This window comes from Narcine bancroftii, unplaced genomic scaffold, assembly GCF_036971445.1.
Source record: "Narcine bancroftii isolate sNarBan1 unplaced genomic scaffold, sNarBan1.hap1 Scaffold_248, whole genome shotgun sequence".
Lineage (NCBI taxonomy): Eukaryota > Metazoa > Chordata > Chondrichthyes > Torpediniformes > Narcinidae > Narcine > Narcine bancroftii.
This window is the reverse complement of record NW_027211983.1, coordinates 284588-300384: the sequence shown is the minus strand read 5'-3', so window position 1 is coordinate 300384 and position 15797 is coordinate 284588. Positions and strand designations below refer to the sequence as shown.

The following is a 15797-nucleotide window of genomic DNA, read 5'->3' as shown; positions in this document are numbered from 1 at the left end:
TGTGTGCCTGCGTGTTTACTGCTCGAATGTTGTCAGGGGAGAGGTTGCACAGAACCTCCCCTCCCCCACTCCGAGGGGCTCACACACTCTCCTCCGAATGGGGTCAAATTGTCCCCTCTCCCCTCCTTCCTTTCCCCCCTCTCCAAGTGGGGTCAAATTGTCCCCTCTCCCCTCCTCCTTCTCCCCCTTTCCCCCCTCCTCCCACTCTGAGAGGAGTCAGACTGCCCCTCTCCCCTCCACCCTTACCCCCCTCCCCTCCTCTCCCCAAATGCGGTCAAACTGTTCCCTCTCCCCCTTTCTCCTTCTACCCCTTTCTCCCTCTCCTCACTCTCCCCTTCTCCTCCCTCTCCCCACTCTCCTCTTCCCCTCTCTCTCTTTCCTCCCTCATTCTACTTCTCTCCCCTTCCCCCCTCCTCCCTCTCCCCTTCTCCTCCCTCTCCCCTTCTCCTCCCTCTCCCCTTCTCCTCCCTCTCCCCATTCTCCATCTTCTTCTCTTCCTCTCCCTCTCTCCCATTCTTCCTCTCCCCCCCCTCCTTCCTTCTCACTTTCTCTCCCTTCTCTGTCTCCTCTGTACCATACCCTGCTATGTTTCCCTCCCACTCTGTCCCCTCTACCTCGGTCTCCCCGCCCCTGCAGAAGGTCAGACACTCCTTCCCCCTAGGGGGCTCAGACATTTCCTTCCTCTCTCCCCAGGGGCTCAGACGCACTGTTCCAACCCCCCCCCCCGGGGGCTCAGACGCACCATTCATTCTCCCTCAAATAATCCATACACCAGTCATTTTTTTAAAAATTGTATTAAAAGAATAAATCCGAGGCCAACAGGGGGTCCTGGGAGAGATGGGGATCCCGAATGAGGGGCGTCCCAGGGAGAGGAGGGGGTCATGGGAAGAGATGGGGATCCTGTGAGGGGGGGTGACCCAGGGAGAGAGGGGGTCCCAGGGAGAGAGGGGGTCCCAGGGAGAGAGGGGGTCCCAGGGAGAGAGGGGGTCCCAGGGAGAGGAGTGAGTCCTGGGGAGTGGGTAAGTCACGGGGAGAGGAGGTGTTCAGGGGAGAGGTGGGTGTCCCAGGGAGAGGAAGGGTTCTGGCAAGAAGAGGGATCAGATTTCAGATTTATTGGCAGTTTATATACATACCATCACAAACAACCCTGAGATTCTTTTAATTGTGGGCATGGCAGAATTACCACGAAATGGCAGTGCAAAAACTACACAATTTAAAACACAGGAGAAGGGAGGTTCAGGGGAGAGTTGGGGGGTTAGAGGGAATTGGCTGGTCTGAGAGAGAAGAGGGGTTCCCAGGGAGAGGGCCTGGGGAAAGGAGACCCAGGGAGGAAAGGGCCTCACTCCCTGGTCAGACTGTGGACAAACATCGGGTCTGCCTTCACCATCTCCAACCATAGCCGGTCCATTGCCTCGCTGCCCTTGTCTGCCACGATGCGCAGCAACGCCCGGTTCTTTTCCATCCGCGTCGGCTTTGCCCTCACCTCCTCATACTGCTCCACTGACACTACGTGCGAGCTTAGCAGCTCATCCAGGAGGCAATTGGCAGAGTGCAGGCGCTGCACGATGTCCCGGTGGTAGCGGAGAACCGGGTGGTCTGCGGAGAGAGACGACAGTGAGGGGGGGGGAGAATTGGATGGTCTTTGGGGAGAGATGGGGCAAGGTGAGGAAGGAAAAACCGAGTGGTTGGCAGAGAAAGTAGGGCTGGGAGGAGGGTGGAAACCGTGTGCTCTGTGGGGAGAAATGGGCCAGTTGAAGGGGGAGAACTGGGTGGACTCTGGAGAGAGGCAGGGTGAGGGGGGAGATCTTGGTGGTCTGTGGGGAGAGACAGGCCAGGATGTTAGAGGGGAGAACTAGATGTTACGTGGGTAGAGACAGGGCAAGTGAGAGGGGAGAACTGGGTGGTCTGTGTGGAGAGATGGGGGAGGTGAGAGGAAAACTGGGTGGTCTATATGGAGAGATGGGACAGCATGAGGGGGAGATCTGGGTGGTCTGTGGGTAGAGATGGGGCAGGGGGAGATCTGGGTGGTCTGGGTAGAGATGGGGCAGAGTGAGAAGGGAGGTCTGTGTGGAGAGATGGGGTAGGGTGAGGTGGAAGATCTGGGTGGTCTGTGTGGAGAGATGGGGCAGATCTGCCTGGTTTGTGGGGAGAGATGGAGCATGGTGAAGGTGTAGATCTGAATGGTCTGTGGGGAGAGATGGGGCAGGGTGAGAGGGGTGATCTGGGTGGTCTGTGGGAGAGATGGGGCCAGGTGAGGAGGGAGAACTGGATGGTGAATGGGGACAGATGGAGAACTGGATGGTCTGGGCAGAGAGACAGGGCAGGGTGGGGGGGGGGGGGAATCCTGGTGGTCTGTGCGGAGAGATGGGGAAAGGCGAGTTTGTGGGTGGGGTTGAGTTTGATGGAGGTGTCGGGAGGAGTGGATAAGAAACCCTTACTGTCCCCTGGGCATTGTTCCCCTCTCTCACCCCCTTTACCCCCCTCCTCCCCTCTCTTCCCCCTCATCTCTCTCCCTCCCCTTCTTAATCTCTCCCCTTTTCTCTCCCCAACTCCGCCCTCCCCCTCTCTACCTCCTTTTACTCTCTCTCCCTCTTCCGCTCTCCTCCTCCTCCCCCCACCTCCATACCTTTCCCGCTGGGATCCATTCCCTGTCTCGGAGCTACTGCGGGAGGGAGAGCAAGTCATTAATATTCAGTTTGATTCCCCCCCACTTTGAACTTTCCTCAATTCCCCCCCTCCCAACCTCAGTCCCCTCCTCAATCCCATTCCCCACCTCCACATCCTCTGATATCCCCTGGGGTAGAGTCTTAGAGAAGAACTGAATGGCTTTCTGACTCTGTGTAACTTGTAATGCCAACACACACACGCGCGCAATCTATCTCTCCACTGAGGAACCTTCACTGGGCCAGTCTCACCTCCATTTTGGGAACTTCGAGTGACTCAGGAACACGGGAGGCAGTGAACCCGCCGGCCAGGCCCTATCACACCTCTCCCTACCTGTCCCCAAAACTCCCCTTACAACCATATTTCTCTCACTCTGTCTCCCCTCCTCTCACCCCCTTCTCTCCCCCACTCTTATTCCCCCTCTCACCCCTTCAGACTCACTGTTCCTGCTGGGATCCATTCCCTGTCTTGGAGCGACTGAGAGTGGGAGAGCATCATTAATATCAAGTTCAATCCCCCCATTCTGAACCCCTCCTCAATCTCCCCTCCCCTACCTCTACATCCTCTCATATCCCTGGGGTAGAAGACATAGAGAAGGGCTGAATGGCCTTCTGTCTCTGTGTAACTTGTAATTCCAACAGACACAATTCACTCAAATGCATGTGCACACACAGACAGACATATGTGCATACACACCCTTAGCCCGTATCCTCTGGTTTGGATCTCAACCACCCTCAGTGGAAAAAGCCAACCTACATTTACTTTGTCCCCCTCGATCAAATCTCCCCTCATTCTTCTACGCTCCAGGGAATAAAGTCCCAACCTGTTTAACCTTGTAACTCAGTCCCTGAAGTCTGGGCCACATCCTTGTAAATCTCTGCATCTTTCTATCTTATTGAGATTTTTCCTGTAGTTCAGTGACCAAAACTGCACACAATGCTCCAAATGTGTTCTCACCAGTGTCTTTACCATCACATCCCCACACTTATACTCAATACTTTGATTTATGAAGGCCAATGTGCCAAAAGTTCTCTTTACAATCCTGTCCACCTGTGACGTCACTTTCAGGGAATTATGTATCTGTATTCCCAGATCCCTCTGTTCTACCGCACTTCTCAGTGCCCGACCGTTCACCGTGGATGTCCTTTCTTGGTCTGTCCTTCCAAAATGCAACACCTCACACTTCTGTCCAGCCATTTTCAAATCTAGTTCAGTACTTCACTATGAAAACCTGGCATCTGAACCTTCCTGACGAACCTCCCATGTGGGAACTTGTTAAAGGTCTTACTAAAGTCCATGTTGACAATATCCACAGCCTTTCCTTTGACAACTTTCCTGGTAACCTTGAAGAGCTCTATCAGACTGGTTCAACATGACCGACCATGCACAAAGCCACGTTGAATATCCCCAATCTGTCCCTGGTATCCAAGTAATTGTATATTTGATTTCTTAGCACACCTTCCAATAATTTACCTACGACTGACATCAGGTTCACCAGCCTATCCTTTCCAGGGTTACTTTTGGAGCCTATTTTAAACAACGTGAGCTCCTTCCCATCCTCCGGGACTTCACCTAGGGCTCAGGACATTTTAAATATTTCTGCCAGAGCCTCTGCAATTTCTACACCAGCCTCCCTCAAGGTCAGAGGGAATATCTCATCAGGCAAACTTGCTGATCCAATTTACCACATTATCAACCAGCTTGACGAACTTCTGACAGGAACACAATCGAGAGCATCCTGTCCAGTTGTGTCATTGTGTGGGACAGTAGCTGAAAGGCATTGCACCAGATGTCTATACTGAGGGAGGGGGTGGGGGAGAGAGGTGGCAGGTGTTCAGAGGTATGTGACAGAATCAAAATTTATTGTCGGAAACAAGTCAGGAAATTTGTTCTGTGGCAGCATCATAGAGAAAGCGTTCATATAAACCACCTTACAACCATAAATAAAAACTGCACGAAAAGTCAGGCAGTGTCTTTGGTTCACTGTCCATCCAGGAATCTGGTGGCAGAGGGGAAGAAGCCGTCCTTGTGCCACTGAGAAGCTCATCTTCAGGCTCCTGGACCTTTTTCCCAATAGTAGCAGAGTGAAGTGGGCCTGGCTGGGGTGGTGGGGTCTTTGAGGACAGAGGCCGCTTTTTTAAGATCCTGCCTCATGTCAATGTCCTCGATGGAGTGAGGTCAGGTGCCTATGATGTCGCAGCCGAGTTAACAACCATCTGGTGTTTATTGTCCTGAGATTTGGTGTCTCTGTACCAGGCAGTGGTGCAACCAGCTAGAATGTTCTCCACGGTCCACCTGTAGAGGTTTACGAGAGTCTTCGGTGATGGAACAAGTCTCCTCAGACACCTCACAAAGTATAGCTGCTGGCGAGCCTTCTCTGTGATTACATCAACCTGGAGGCTCCAGGACATATCCTCGGAGATGTTGACCCCCAGGAATTTGAAGTTCTTGACCCCCTCTGTGACTGAGCCCTTGATGAGGACTGGATCATGTTCCCCTGACTCCTTCTTGAAGTCCACAATCATCTCAGTTTTGCTGACATTTAGCACAAGGTTGTTGTCGTGACCCCATTCAATGAGCTGATCCGTCTCCCTCCTGGACGCTCTCTCATTGCCGTTTGTGATTCTGCCGACAACTGTGGCGTCATCGGCAAATTTGTAGACAGGGTTGGAATTGTGCCTGGCCACACAGTCATGGGTTTAGAGTGAGTAGAGCAGTGGGCTAAGCGCACATCCTTGGGGTGCGCCTGTGACGATGATCCGTGAGGAGGAGACGTTTTCAATTCGAACTGACTGTGGTTGTCCAATGAGAAAGTCAGGGATCCAGATGCAGAGGGGAGGGGCTGATGCCTCTCCGCCTGTATTTGTTGGAATTTAGGAGAATGAGGGATGATCTCATTGAAACATTTTGAACATTGAAAGGCTGTTTCCCCATGGTGGGAGAGTCTGGGACAAGAGGGCACAATTTCAAGGTTGAAGGGCGTCCGCTTAGAACAGAGACGCGGAGGAATTTCTTCAGCGGGATGGTGGTGAATCTGTGGAATTTGTTACGACAGGTGATTGTGGAGGCCGGGCCAGTGAGTGTATTTAAGGCAAAGATTGATAGATTAGCTAGGGCATCACAGGTTATGGCAAGAAAGGGGGGGGGGGGGGGAGGAAATTGGGGCTGAGTGGGGAAATGGATCCACTTATAATCGAGTGGTGGGGCAGACTTGATGGCTGACTGGCCTATTTCTGCTCCTTTGCCTGTTGGTCTTAGACACACTCTCTTTCTCATACACACTTATCCTCTATCTGATTTATTTAATGTCACCTGTAATACAAAAAGATTAGTTTACAATCATATTTCTCTGTCTCTCACTCTTCCTCCCTCTCCTCTTCCCTCTCTACCCCCTCTCCCCATCCTTTTCCTCTCTCTACCTCCCTCACCCCATCTCTCCCTCCTTTAGCCCTCTCCCGCCCTCTCCTTTACACCCTCTCCCTCTCTACCACCCTTTCCCACTCCACTCTCTACCCACTGTACCTCTCCTCTCTCTACCCCCTCTCCCTCTACCCTCATTCCCTCTCCTCTCTCTATCCCCTCTCCCTCCTCTCTCCCTCCCTTTTGCCCTCTCTGCTACCCCCTCCTCTCTCTGCTACCCCCTCCTCTCTCTACCCCCTCTCCCTCTCTGCTCTATCCCCTCTCCCTCTCTTTACTCCCCTCTCCTCCCCTACCTCTCCACCCCTCTACCTCTCCACCCCCTCCCTTCCTCTCTCAATCCCCCTCCTTCTCCAATCCCTCCTCTCTACCCCCTCCTCTCTCTACTCTCCCTCTCTCTACCTCATCTCCCTCTCCTCTCTCTATTCCCCTCCCTCTCCAATCCCTCCTCTCTCTACCCTCTCCTCTCTCCCCCTCCTCTCTCCCTCTTCTCCCTTTCCTCTACCCCCTCTCTCCACCCCCTCTCCCTCTCTCTCTATCTATCTCTGACTTTACTACCACTGTCTCTCTCTCTCTCTGATTTCACCACGATTGTGAAACACAAATGCTTGCCGATGCTGTGACTGGGAAAAACATTGGAACTTCGCCGGCCTCGCAGCGTCCAGACGAGGTCTGGAGGGAGGTATGACGGATGCTTCGGGCTTGAGGCTGAATAAAGAGAGTGTGGAGTGGAGGGGGAAGAATGGGAGGGAGGAGGACAGAAGAACACCCAAAAGGTGGACACGAGGTGGAGAGGACGAGAGAGGAAAGGCGAGAATACGTTGGCGGGGCGGGGGTGTTTTTGGCTCTGTGAAAGGAGATGGAGGGTAAGGGGGGAGACGGGGAAAGATGAGGGGGGTTGACTGGAGACAGGAGAGCCACTGTGGTTGATGTTCGCCGACGCCAAGCCCTGCTGGGCTGTAGGAAGTGGAGTCTGTGAACTTTGCCCAGGGAGTGCACAGGGCCTGTCTGATCAGGGGGACCCAGCTGCCTGCACACCTCAACACTGCCCTGTTTCACTCACACACACACTCACCCCCTCACACACACACACACAAATCACCCTCTCACATACACACACCCTCACACATAATATACACATGCTTACAGAGACTCTCACACAACGCCCCATACACTCACTCTCACACACCCACCCCCCCCCCCACCCTCACACATAATATACACATGCTTACACAGAGACTTTCACACAACGCCCCACACACTCTCTCCCCCTCTCTTTTACCCACCTGCACCGTCCCGGCCCCTCGCACCCTCCGCGGGAGCGTCGGAGCCGAGGCAGCGCCGCAGGAACTCGGCGACCGGCCTCTCCGGCAGCTCCTCCAGCGCCCGGACCGCGACCTGAGCGGCCTCCGCTTCCCCGTACGTCCCCACCAGCAGGCGGGCCAGGTCGAGCGTGTCGGCTCCCTCGAGCTGGGCCCGTGGGATAGTCGACCCGGAACCGGGCGGCCCGTCGGACAGATCCTCCTTCAACCGCCGCAGCTGCGCGGCATCCAGGCGGCTCAGGGCGTCGGAGAGGCAGCGGCGGACGGAGCGGGACATCGTGGAGGGAAGAGGGCGGGAGAAGGGAGGGGAGGGGAGAGGGGAGGGGAGAAGGAGGGAAGAGGGGAGGGGTGAAAGGAGGGAAGAGGGGAGGGAGAAAAGATGAGAAAAGAGGGAAAAGTGAGGGGAGAGAATGGGAACAAGGAAGGGGAGGGGTTGAGGGGAGGGGAGGAAAGAGGGTGGGGAGAAAGGAGGGGAGAGAAGGGGATCAAGGAAGGGGAGTGGTGAGGAGAGGGTGGGGAGAAAGGATGGAGGGAAGTGAAGGGTGAGAAGGGGAACAAGGAAGGGGGAGGGGAGGGGGAGGAAAGAGGGTGGAGAGAAAGGAAGGGAGGGGAGAGGAGGGAGGGAAGTGAGGGGACAGGGGAGAGGAGGGAGGGAAGTGAGGGGACAGGGGAGAGGAGGGAGGGAAGTGAGGGGACAGGGGAGAGGAGGGAGGGAAGTGAGGGGAGGGCTGAGGGAGAGGGAGGAATAGAGAGGGAGAGAGGTGAGGGGAGGGAGAGAGGTGAGGGGAGGGGGAGAGGAATGGGAGGAGGGAGAGGGGAGGGATGACGATGGTGAGAGGGCTGAAGAAGGGGTAGGGGAAGGGATGTGAGAGAAGAGAGGGAACGGGAGAGGAAGGGAAGAAAGGTGAGGGGAGAAGGAGAGAGGGCAGGGGAGAGGAGGAAGGGGAGAAGGGTGAGGGGAGATGAAGGGGAGAAGGAGAGGGGGAGGAAGGGGTGAGGGGAGAGGAAGGGGAGAGATTGAGAGGAGAGGAAGAGGGGAGGGTAGAGAGGGAGAGGAAGGTGGGACGGTGAGGGGAAGAGTGAGGGGAGAGGGAGAGGAAGGGGAGAGTATGAGAGGAAAAGAAGGGGAGAGGAGAGGGTGAGAGGAGAGGAAGGAGAGAAAGGTGAGAGGGGAGGGGAGGAAGGGGAGTGGGGGAGGGGAGGGGTGAGGGAGAGGAAGGGGGAGACGAGAGGAGAGGAAGGGGAGAGGTTGAGAGGAGAAGGAGGGGAGGGAGTGAGGGGAAAGGGAGTGGGGAGGGGAGAAAGGTGAGGGAGAGGGGTGGAAGTGGAGAGGGGAGGGAAGAGGGTGAGGGGAGAGGAAGGGGAAAGGGGATGAGGGGGAGGAGAGGGAGGGGAGTGAGGGGAGAAGGAGAGGGGAGAGGAGAGGAAGGGGAGAAGATGAGAGGGAGAGGAAGGGGAGGAGAGAGGAAGAGGAGAGGGAGGGGAGAGGAAGTATCTGGGGGTGGGAGAGGAGGGGAACGAACAGGGGAAGGTATCAAGGTTTCAGACTGGATGCTATTGAGAGGGGAAAGGCAGGATTGATGGGCTGAATAGGCTCCTGATCCGATCACCCATCTTTCCCCGAGGCATCCTCAGTATATTCATTGGGATTTCAGGAAGTAAAGGGAGTGAGTGGCCTTCTAAAGCTTGTGTACAGTAACTGATTTTTTTTTTAGGAGATCCAGAGCAAAAAAATATTACGAAAGTTTTCATTTAATATCATAAATAAAATTGTAAAATATTAACTCCTGTCAAATAAATCCAAGATTAGGGTGTAAATTCAGTCTGTTTGTTCCGGGTTGGGACACCGAGTGAAGCCCCCTCTCCCCCCCATTCCATCACATGCTCCAGGGGTGGGATACAGAGTGAAGCCCCCCCTCTCCTCGTCCCGTGACATACTCCCTGGGTGGGTCATAGAGTGACGATCCCTCTGCCCCTGACCCGTCACCCACTTCTGGGGTGGGACGCAGAGGAAGCTTTTGCTTCACCCCCCCCCCCTCCCATCCCATCACATGCTCCCGGTGTGGGATATAGAATGAAGCTCCCTCTCCCACCGTCCAGTCACACACTCCCTGGGTAGGACACAGAATGAAGCCCCCCCCATCCCCTCGTCCCTTGTTGGAACACGGAGTGAAACTCCTTCTCCCCCCCCCCCCCCCCATCCCGTCACACACTCCCGGGGTGGGACAGAGAGTAAAGCCCCCTCTACCCCCGTCGAGTCACATGACACTCCCTGGGTGGGACACATAATGAAGCCCCCTCTCCACCCGTCTTGTCTACAGTCTCAGGGTGGGTCACAGAGTGAATATCCCTCTCCCTCCGTCCCATCATCCACTTCCGGGGTGGGACACAGAGTGAAGCTCCCATTCCCCACGTCCCGTCACACATTCCCAGGGTGGGAGACCGAGTGAATCCCCTCTCCCTCTGTACCGTCACAAACTCCTAGGGTGGAACACAGAGTGAAGATCATCTCTCCCCATCCTGTCACACACTCCAGGGCTGGGACACAGAGGGAAGCCCACTCTCCCCCATTCTCGTCACACACTCCCGGTGTAGGACACAGAGTGAAGCCCCCTCGCCAATGTCCCGTCAAGAACTCCCAGACAGGGACACATAGTAAAGCCACCTCTCCCCTTGTCCTGTTATACACTCCCGGGGTGGTGGGACACAGAGTGAAGCTCCCTCTCACCACGTCCCGTTACAGACTTCCGAGGTGGGACACAGAGTGAATATCCCTCCCCACCCCCACCCCCACGACCCGTCACACACTCCGGGGTGGGACACACAGGGAAGCTTCCTCTCTCACCGTCCAGTCACACAATCCCTGTGTGGGACACAGAGGGAAGCCCCGTATCCTCCAGTTCTGTCACACACTCCCGGTGTGGGACACAGGGTGAAGCTCCCTCTCCCCTGTCTCATCAAGCACTCCCGGGTTGGATGACAGAGTGAAGCTCCCTCTCCCCCGTCCTGTCACACACTCCTGGGGAGGGACATAGGGTGAAGCTCCCTCTACCCTGTCCCATCAAGCACTCCTGGGTTGGGTGACAGTGAAGTTCCCTCTCCCACTCTCCCGTCACACACTCCCGGGTAGGTCACAGAGAGAAGCTCCCTCTCCCCCCGTCCTGTCACACACTCCTGGGATGGAAAACAGAGTGAAGCTCCCTCTCCAGCTGTCCCATCATGCTCTTCTGGGGTGGGACAGAGAATGAAACTCCTTCTCCCCCGGTCTCGTCACATTCTCCCAGTGTGGGACACACAATGAAGGTCCCTCATTCCCGTACTGTCACAAACTGCCGAGGTGGGACACAGGGTGAAGACCTTTCTCCCTCCATCCCGTCACCCACTTCCGGGGTGGGACACAGAGTGAAGCTCCCACTCCCTCGTCCCTTCACACATTTCCAGGGTGGGAGACCGAGTGAACCCCCTCTCCCCCTGTCCCGTCACAAACTCCTAGGGTGGGACAGAGTGAAACTCCTTCTCCCACCATTTCGTCACACACTCCCACGGTGGGACACAGAATGAAGGTCCCTCATCTCCGTCCCGTCACACACTGCCGTGGTGGGACACAGAGGGAAGCCCCGTCTCCCCCAGTCATGTCACACTTTCCCGGGGTGGGACACAGGGCGAAGCTCCCTCTTCTCTGTCCCATCAAGCACTCTCAGTTAGGGTCACAGAGTGAAGCTCTCTCTCCACTGTCCCGTCACACATTTCCGTGGTGGGACACAGAGAGAAGCATCCTTCCCCCCACCCCCCGTCCTATCACATAGTCCCGGGGTGGGACACAGGGCGAAGCTCCCTCTTCTCTGTCCCATCAAGCACTCTCAGTTAGGGTCACAGAGTGAAGCTCCCTCTCCACTGTCCCGTCACACATTCCCGTGGTGGGACACAGAGAGAAGCATCCTTCCCCCCACCCCCCCCCCCCCCGTCCTATCACACACTCCCGGGGTGGGACACAGAGCGAAGCTCCCTCTCCCTTGACCCATCAAGCACAGCCGGGTTGGGTGACAGAGTGAAGCTCCCTCTCCCACTGTCCTGAAACCCACTCTTGGGTGGGACACAGAGTGAAGCTCCCTCTCCCCGCGTCCCGTTAGACGCTCCTGGGGTTTAACACAGAGTGAAGCTCCCTCTCCCACCATTCCGTCACACACTCCCGGGGTTGGGACACAGAGTGGAGCTCCCTCTCATTCCGTCCCATCACACACTCGTGGGTTGGGAAACACAGTGAAGCTCCCTCTCCCCATGTCCTGTTACATACTCCCGGAGTGCGACACCGTGTGAAACACCTTCTTTCCCCCCTCCCCCCCCACCCCCGTCCCGTCCCGTTACACACTCCCGGGGTGGGACACAGAGTGATGCTCGCTCTACACTCGTCCCATCACACCCTCCCAGCGTGGGACACAGAGTGAAGCCCTCTCTCCCCCCGTCCCGTTACACATTCCCAGGGTGGGTCACAGAGTGATGCTCGCTCTACACTCGTCCCATCACACCCTCCCGGCGTGGGACACAGAGTGAAGCCCTCTCTCCCCTCGTACCGTCACACACTCTCTGGGTGGGAGACAGAGCGAAGCTCCCTCTCCCCCCGGCCTGTCACAAGCTCCGGGGTGGGACACAGAGTGAAGCCCCCTCTCTCCCCATCCCGTCACACACTCCCAGGGTGGGTCACAGAGTGGTGTTCTCTCTACACTCGTCCCATCACCCACTCCCGGGGCGGTACAGAGAGTGAAGCACCCTCTCCCCCCTTCCTATCATACACTACCGGGGTCGAACACAGAGTGAAGCCCCCATTACCTCTTTCTGTCACACGCTCCAGGGGTGGGAAACAGAGTGAAACATCCTCTCTACCCGTCCTGTCACTCATTCCGAGGGTGGGACACAGAGTGAATCCCCTCTCCCCTTTATCGTCACACACTCCCTGGGTGGGACAGAGAGTGAAGCCACCTCCCTCCCCGCGCTGTCACACGCTCCCGTGTTGTGACACAGAGTGAAGCCCCCACTACCTCTTTCTGTCACACGCTCCCGGGGTGGGAAACAGAGTGAAACATCCTCTCTACCCGTCCTGTCACTCATTCCGAGGGTGGGACACAGAGTGAATCCCCTCTCCCCTTTATCGTCACACACTCCCTGGGTGGGACAGAGAGTGAAGCCACCTCCCTCCCCGCGCTGTCACACGCTCCCGTGTTGTGACACAGAGTGAAGCCCCCTCTCTCCCAGTCCCGTCACACACTCCCTGGGTGGGACACAGAGTGAAGCTCCCTCTCCCCACGTCATTTAGCTCAATCTGGATTTGTTAATAACCGGTATTCTGCAGACAATATTGCTGTTAATTAGTTTAATTCATATTTCCCAGATGAAAAATGATTTAGCAATGGTTTTATCACTGGACACTGAACTTTTAGCACAATTAATAAGACAAGATTTTAATATTAAGGGAATTAAAGTTAATTCAAATGAATTTAATATCAATTTATTTGCCGAAGATTTTTTGATTTATATAACCGTTCCTGAAAATTCTTGTCGTTAATTGTATATGAGATTAAAGGAATATGGTGAAGTATCAGGTTATAAATTTAACTGGGATAAAAGTGAAATTATGCCTTTGGTTGAAGGAGACTATATTGAATGTAAAAAAAAATTAGGTGGTTCAAATTAGGTGGTCAGATAATGGAATTAAATATTTGGGTATTAAAATTGATAAAAGTTTGAACAATTTATAAAAGTTGAATTATTTACCATTACAATAAAATTAAAGTGGATTTGAATAGATGCAACGATTTACCTATAACTTTAATGGATTGAGAGTATTGTATTAAAATGAATATTTTGCCAAGGATTCAATATCTTTTCCAATCCATTCCTTGTAATGACCTCAAAAATCTTTTACAGATTTAAATTCAATCACTAGGACATTTTTGTGGAAAGGGAAACTGGTCAGAGTACGTTTGGAGAAATTAACTTGGAAATTTGAACCCGGAGGTTCACAACGTTCACATTTTCAAAGCTGCTGAGTTGAAATTTATGAATGGAATATTTGATTTAGACAAATCTTAACGTGGGCTAAGATAGAATTAACTAAATTAAAGGAACAATCTACACAAGAATTTATTTAGAAATGGAATACTAAATTATTGATTGGTAATAAGGACCCACCTATACTGAAAGATTTAAGTAAATTATGGAATAAAATTGATTCTGAAAGAGAAGGGTAAGGTAAGATTTCACATAAAACACCTTTATATAAAAATAAACTCTTTCCATTTACTGTTAATAATCAATTTTTAAGGGTATGGAGTCAAATGGGCATTAGAATGATAGAAGACTGTTTTGAAGCAGGTTATTCTATTTCTTTTTCAACAATGAAAGAAAAATACAATGTTCCAAATAAGACCTTTGTCAAGTTAAAGTTTTTTTAATTGATAAATTAGGTCAAAGTTTAAGACAATCTGAGGTCGAAATTTTGCTTGCTAAAGAAGGTATTAATAAATTTATTTCAGAAATGTATAAATTACTTCAAAGGAAAATGCTCAAACCAGATATTGATAAATCAAGATGAAGTCTGATTTAGGTAAAACAATAGATCAAAATGATTGGAGAGCATAATGTAAAGATCATCCGGCTAAAATTATTAATGTAAGATACAGATTAGTCCAATATAATTTTTTGCAAACATTATATTAACACTTCAAAAATTAAAAATGTAACATCTTCAGAATTATGTTTTAGATGTGGTAACGAAATAGGATCTTTTTCCCATTCGACTTGACAATGTACTAAGATTAAGCCGTTCTGGATACAAATTAAAGTTTTTTTTTAGAAAATAGGTTAAACTTCCATTTGATCCAATGTTATTTTTGGTGGGAAATATTAGGATGTTTAGTTTAAAATTAAGGTTAACTATGTACCAAATGGAATTTTTATGATTGGCTTTAACTATTTCAATGAAATGTGTAGCTATGTCATGGAAGTCGGATATGGGTTTGGGTTTGCAGAGATGCATGTCGAAATGGGATCCGGTATTCCTCTCGAAAAAGTAACTTCTACTTTACACAATAAATACCACTTCTTTTTGAAAATATGGAGCCCATATATACAACATGTTGGTTTGAAAATTTAACCTCTTAATAGCTCGTCCTGGTGTTTATATATCCAGTTAATCATCACCTTTTTGTCTTTCTTTCTTAGGGGTACTTGGGAGGGAGGGGGTGATAGGGATGGAGGGGGAGTGCAGGGGGTTGAGAGGGGGGCTGGTGTGGGAAATGTTGGGGAGGGAGGGGGTGGTAAGGAGATACCACATTTATTTTCTTATACATAATTAATTTAATATTAATTGAAATGTAATTGAGGTTTTTAAAATTTTCAATACAATATTCATAAAGAAAAGGCTTTTGATGGAATAGAATGGAATTATTTATTTATGGTATTAGAAAAATTTGGGTTTAGATCAACATTTGTTTATTGGGTTAAAATTTTATATAAAAGCCCTTGTGCTAAAATTGTGACTAATGGACAAATTTCTTCAGCTTTTCCATTGACTTGATCGACTAGATGAGGATGTCTGATATCTCCAGCCTTATTTGTTTTAGCAATTGAACCTATAGCACAATTAATAAGACAAGATTTTAATATTAAAGGAATTAAAGTTAGTAGTGGGAAATATAGGATTAATTTATTTGCTGATGATGCTTTGATTTGTAGAACAGATCCTATGAATTTTTTGTGTTTTTTTTAGGTAACAGATTGAGAGAAGTGGCAAAATATCAGATTAGAAAATTAATAGGGATATAAATGAAATTCTGCCTTTGGATGATGGGGATTATAATCAATGCAAACAACTTGTTTAATTTAGGTGGTGAGATAATAGAATTTAATATATAGGGATTAAAACTGATAAAAATGTGGATGATTTATAAAATTTGAATTATTTACCATTATTCCATAAAATTAAAGAGGATTTAAATAGATGGAATGATTTACCTATAACTTTAATGGGTAGAGTAAATTGTATTAAGATGAATATTTTTTACAAGGATTCAATACTTTTTTCAATCCATCACTTGTGAGAAACCTTGGAATTTTTTTTTAGAATTTAAATTCAATTATTAGGAATTTTTTATGTTTAGAAAAAATAACTTGGAAGTTTCAATTAGGAGGTTTACCACATCAATGTTTTGAGAATTTCTCTAAAGCAGCTCAATTGAAATGTATTAATGTTTGATTTAGTGACATCTTTAACTTGGGTTAAAGTAGAATTAAGTAAAATAGATGAAAAATATATGCAGGAATTTATTTATAAATGGAATTTTAAAATTATTAATAGGAAATAAGGATGCATTTAATTGAATTATGGAGTAAAATAGA

General features: G+C 50.8%; 1 protein-coding gene across 1 annotated transcript; it reads right to left on the bottom strand.

The window, feature by feature from the left end:
- Positions 1 to 775: 775 nt before the first annotated feature.
- Positions 776 to 7739, bottom strand: LOC138750740 (apoptosis-associated speck-like protein containing a CARD). The gene is made up of 2 exons (XM_069912850.1): positions 7368 to 7739; positions 776 to 1596 (listed from the first exon to the last, which is right to left on the bottom strand). The coding sequence occupies exons 1-2, from the start codon at positions 7678 to 7680 to the stop codon at positions 1340 to 1342; spliced, it is 570 nt and encodes a 189-aa protein (XP_069768951.1). The 5' UTR covers positions 7681 to 7739; the 3' UTR covers positions 776 to 1339.
- Between the last annotated feature and the right edge of the window lie 8058 nt (positions 7740 to 15797).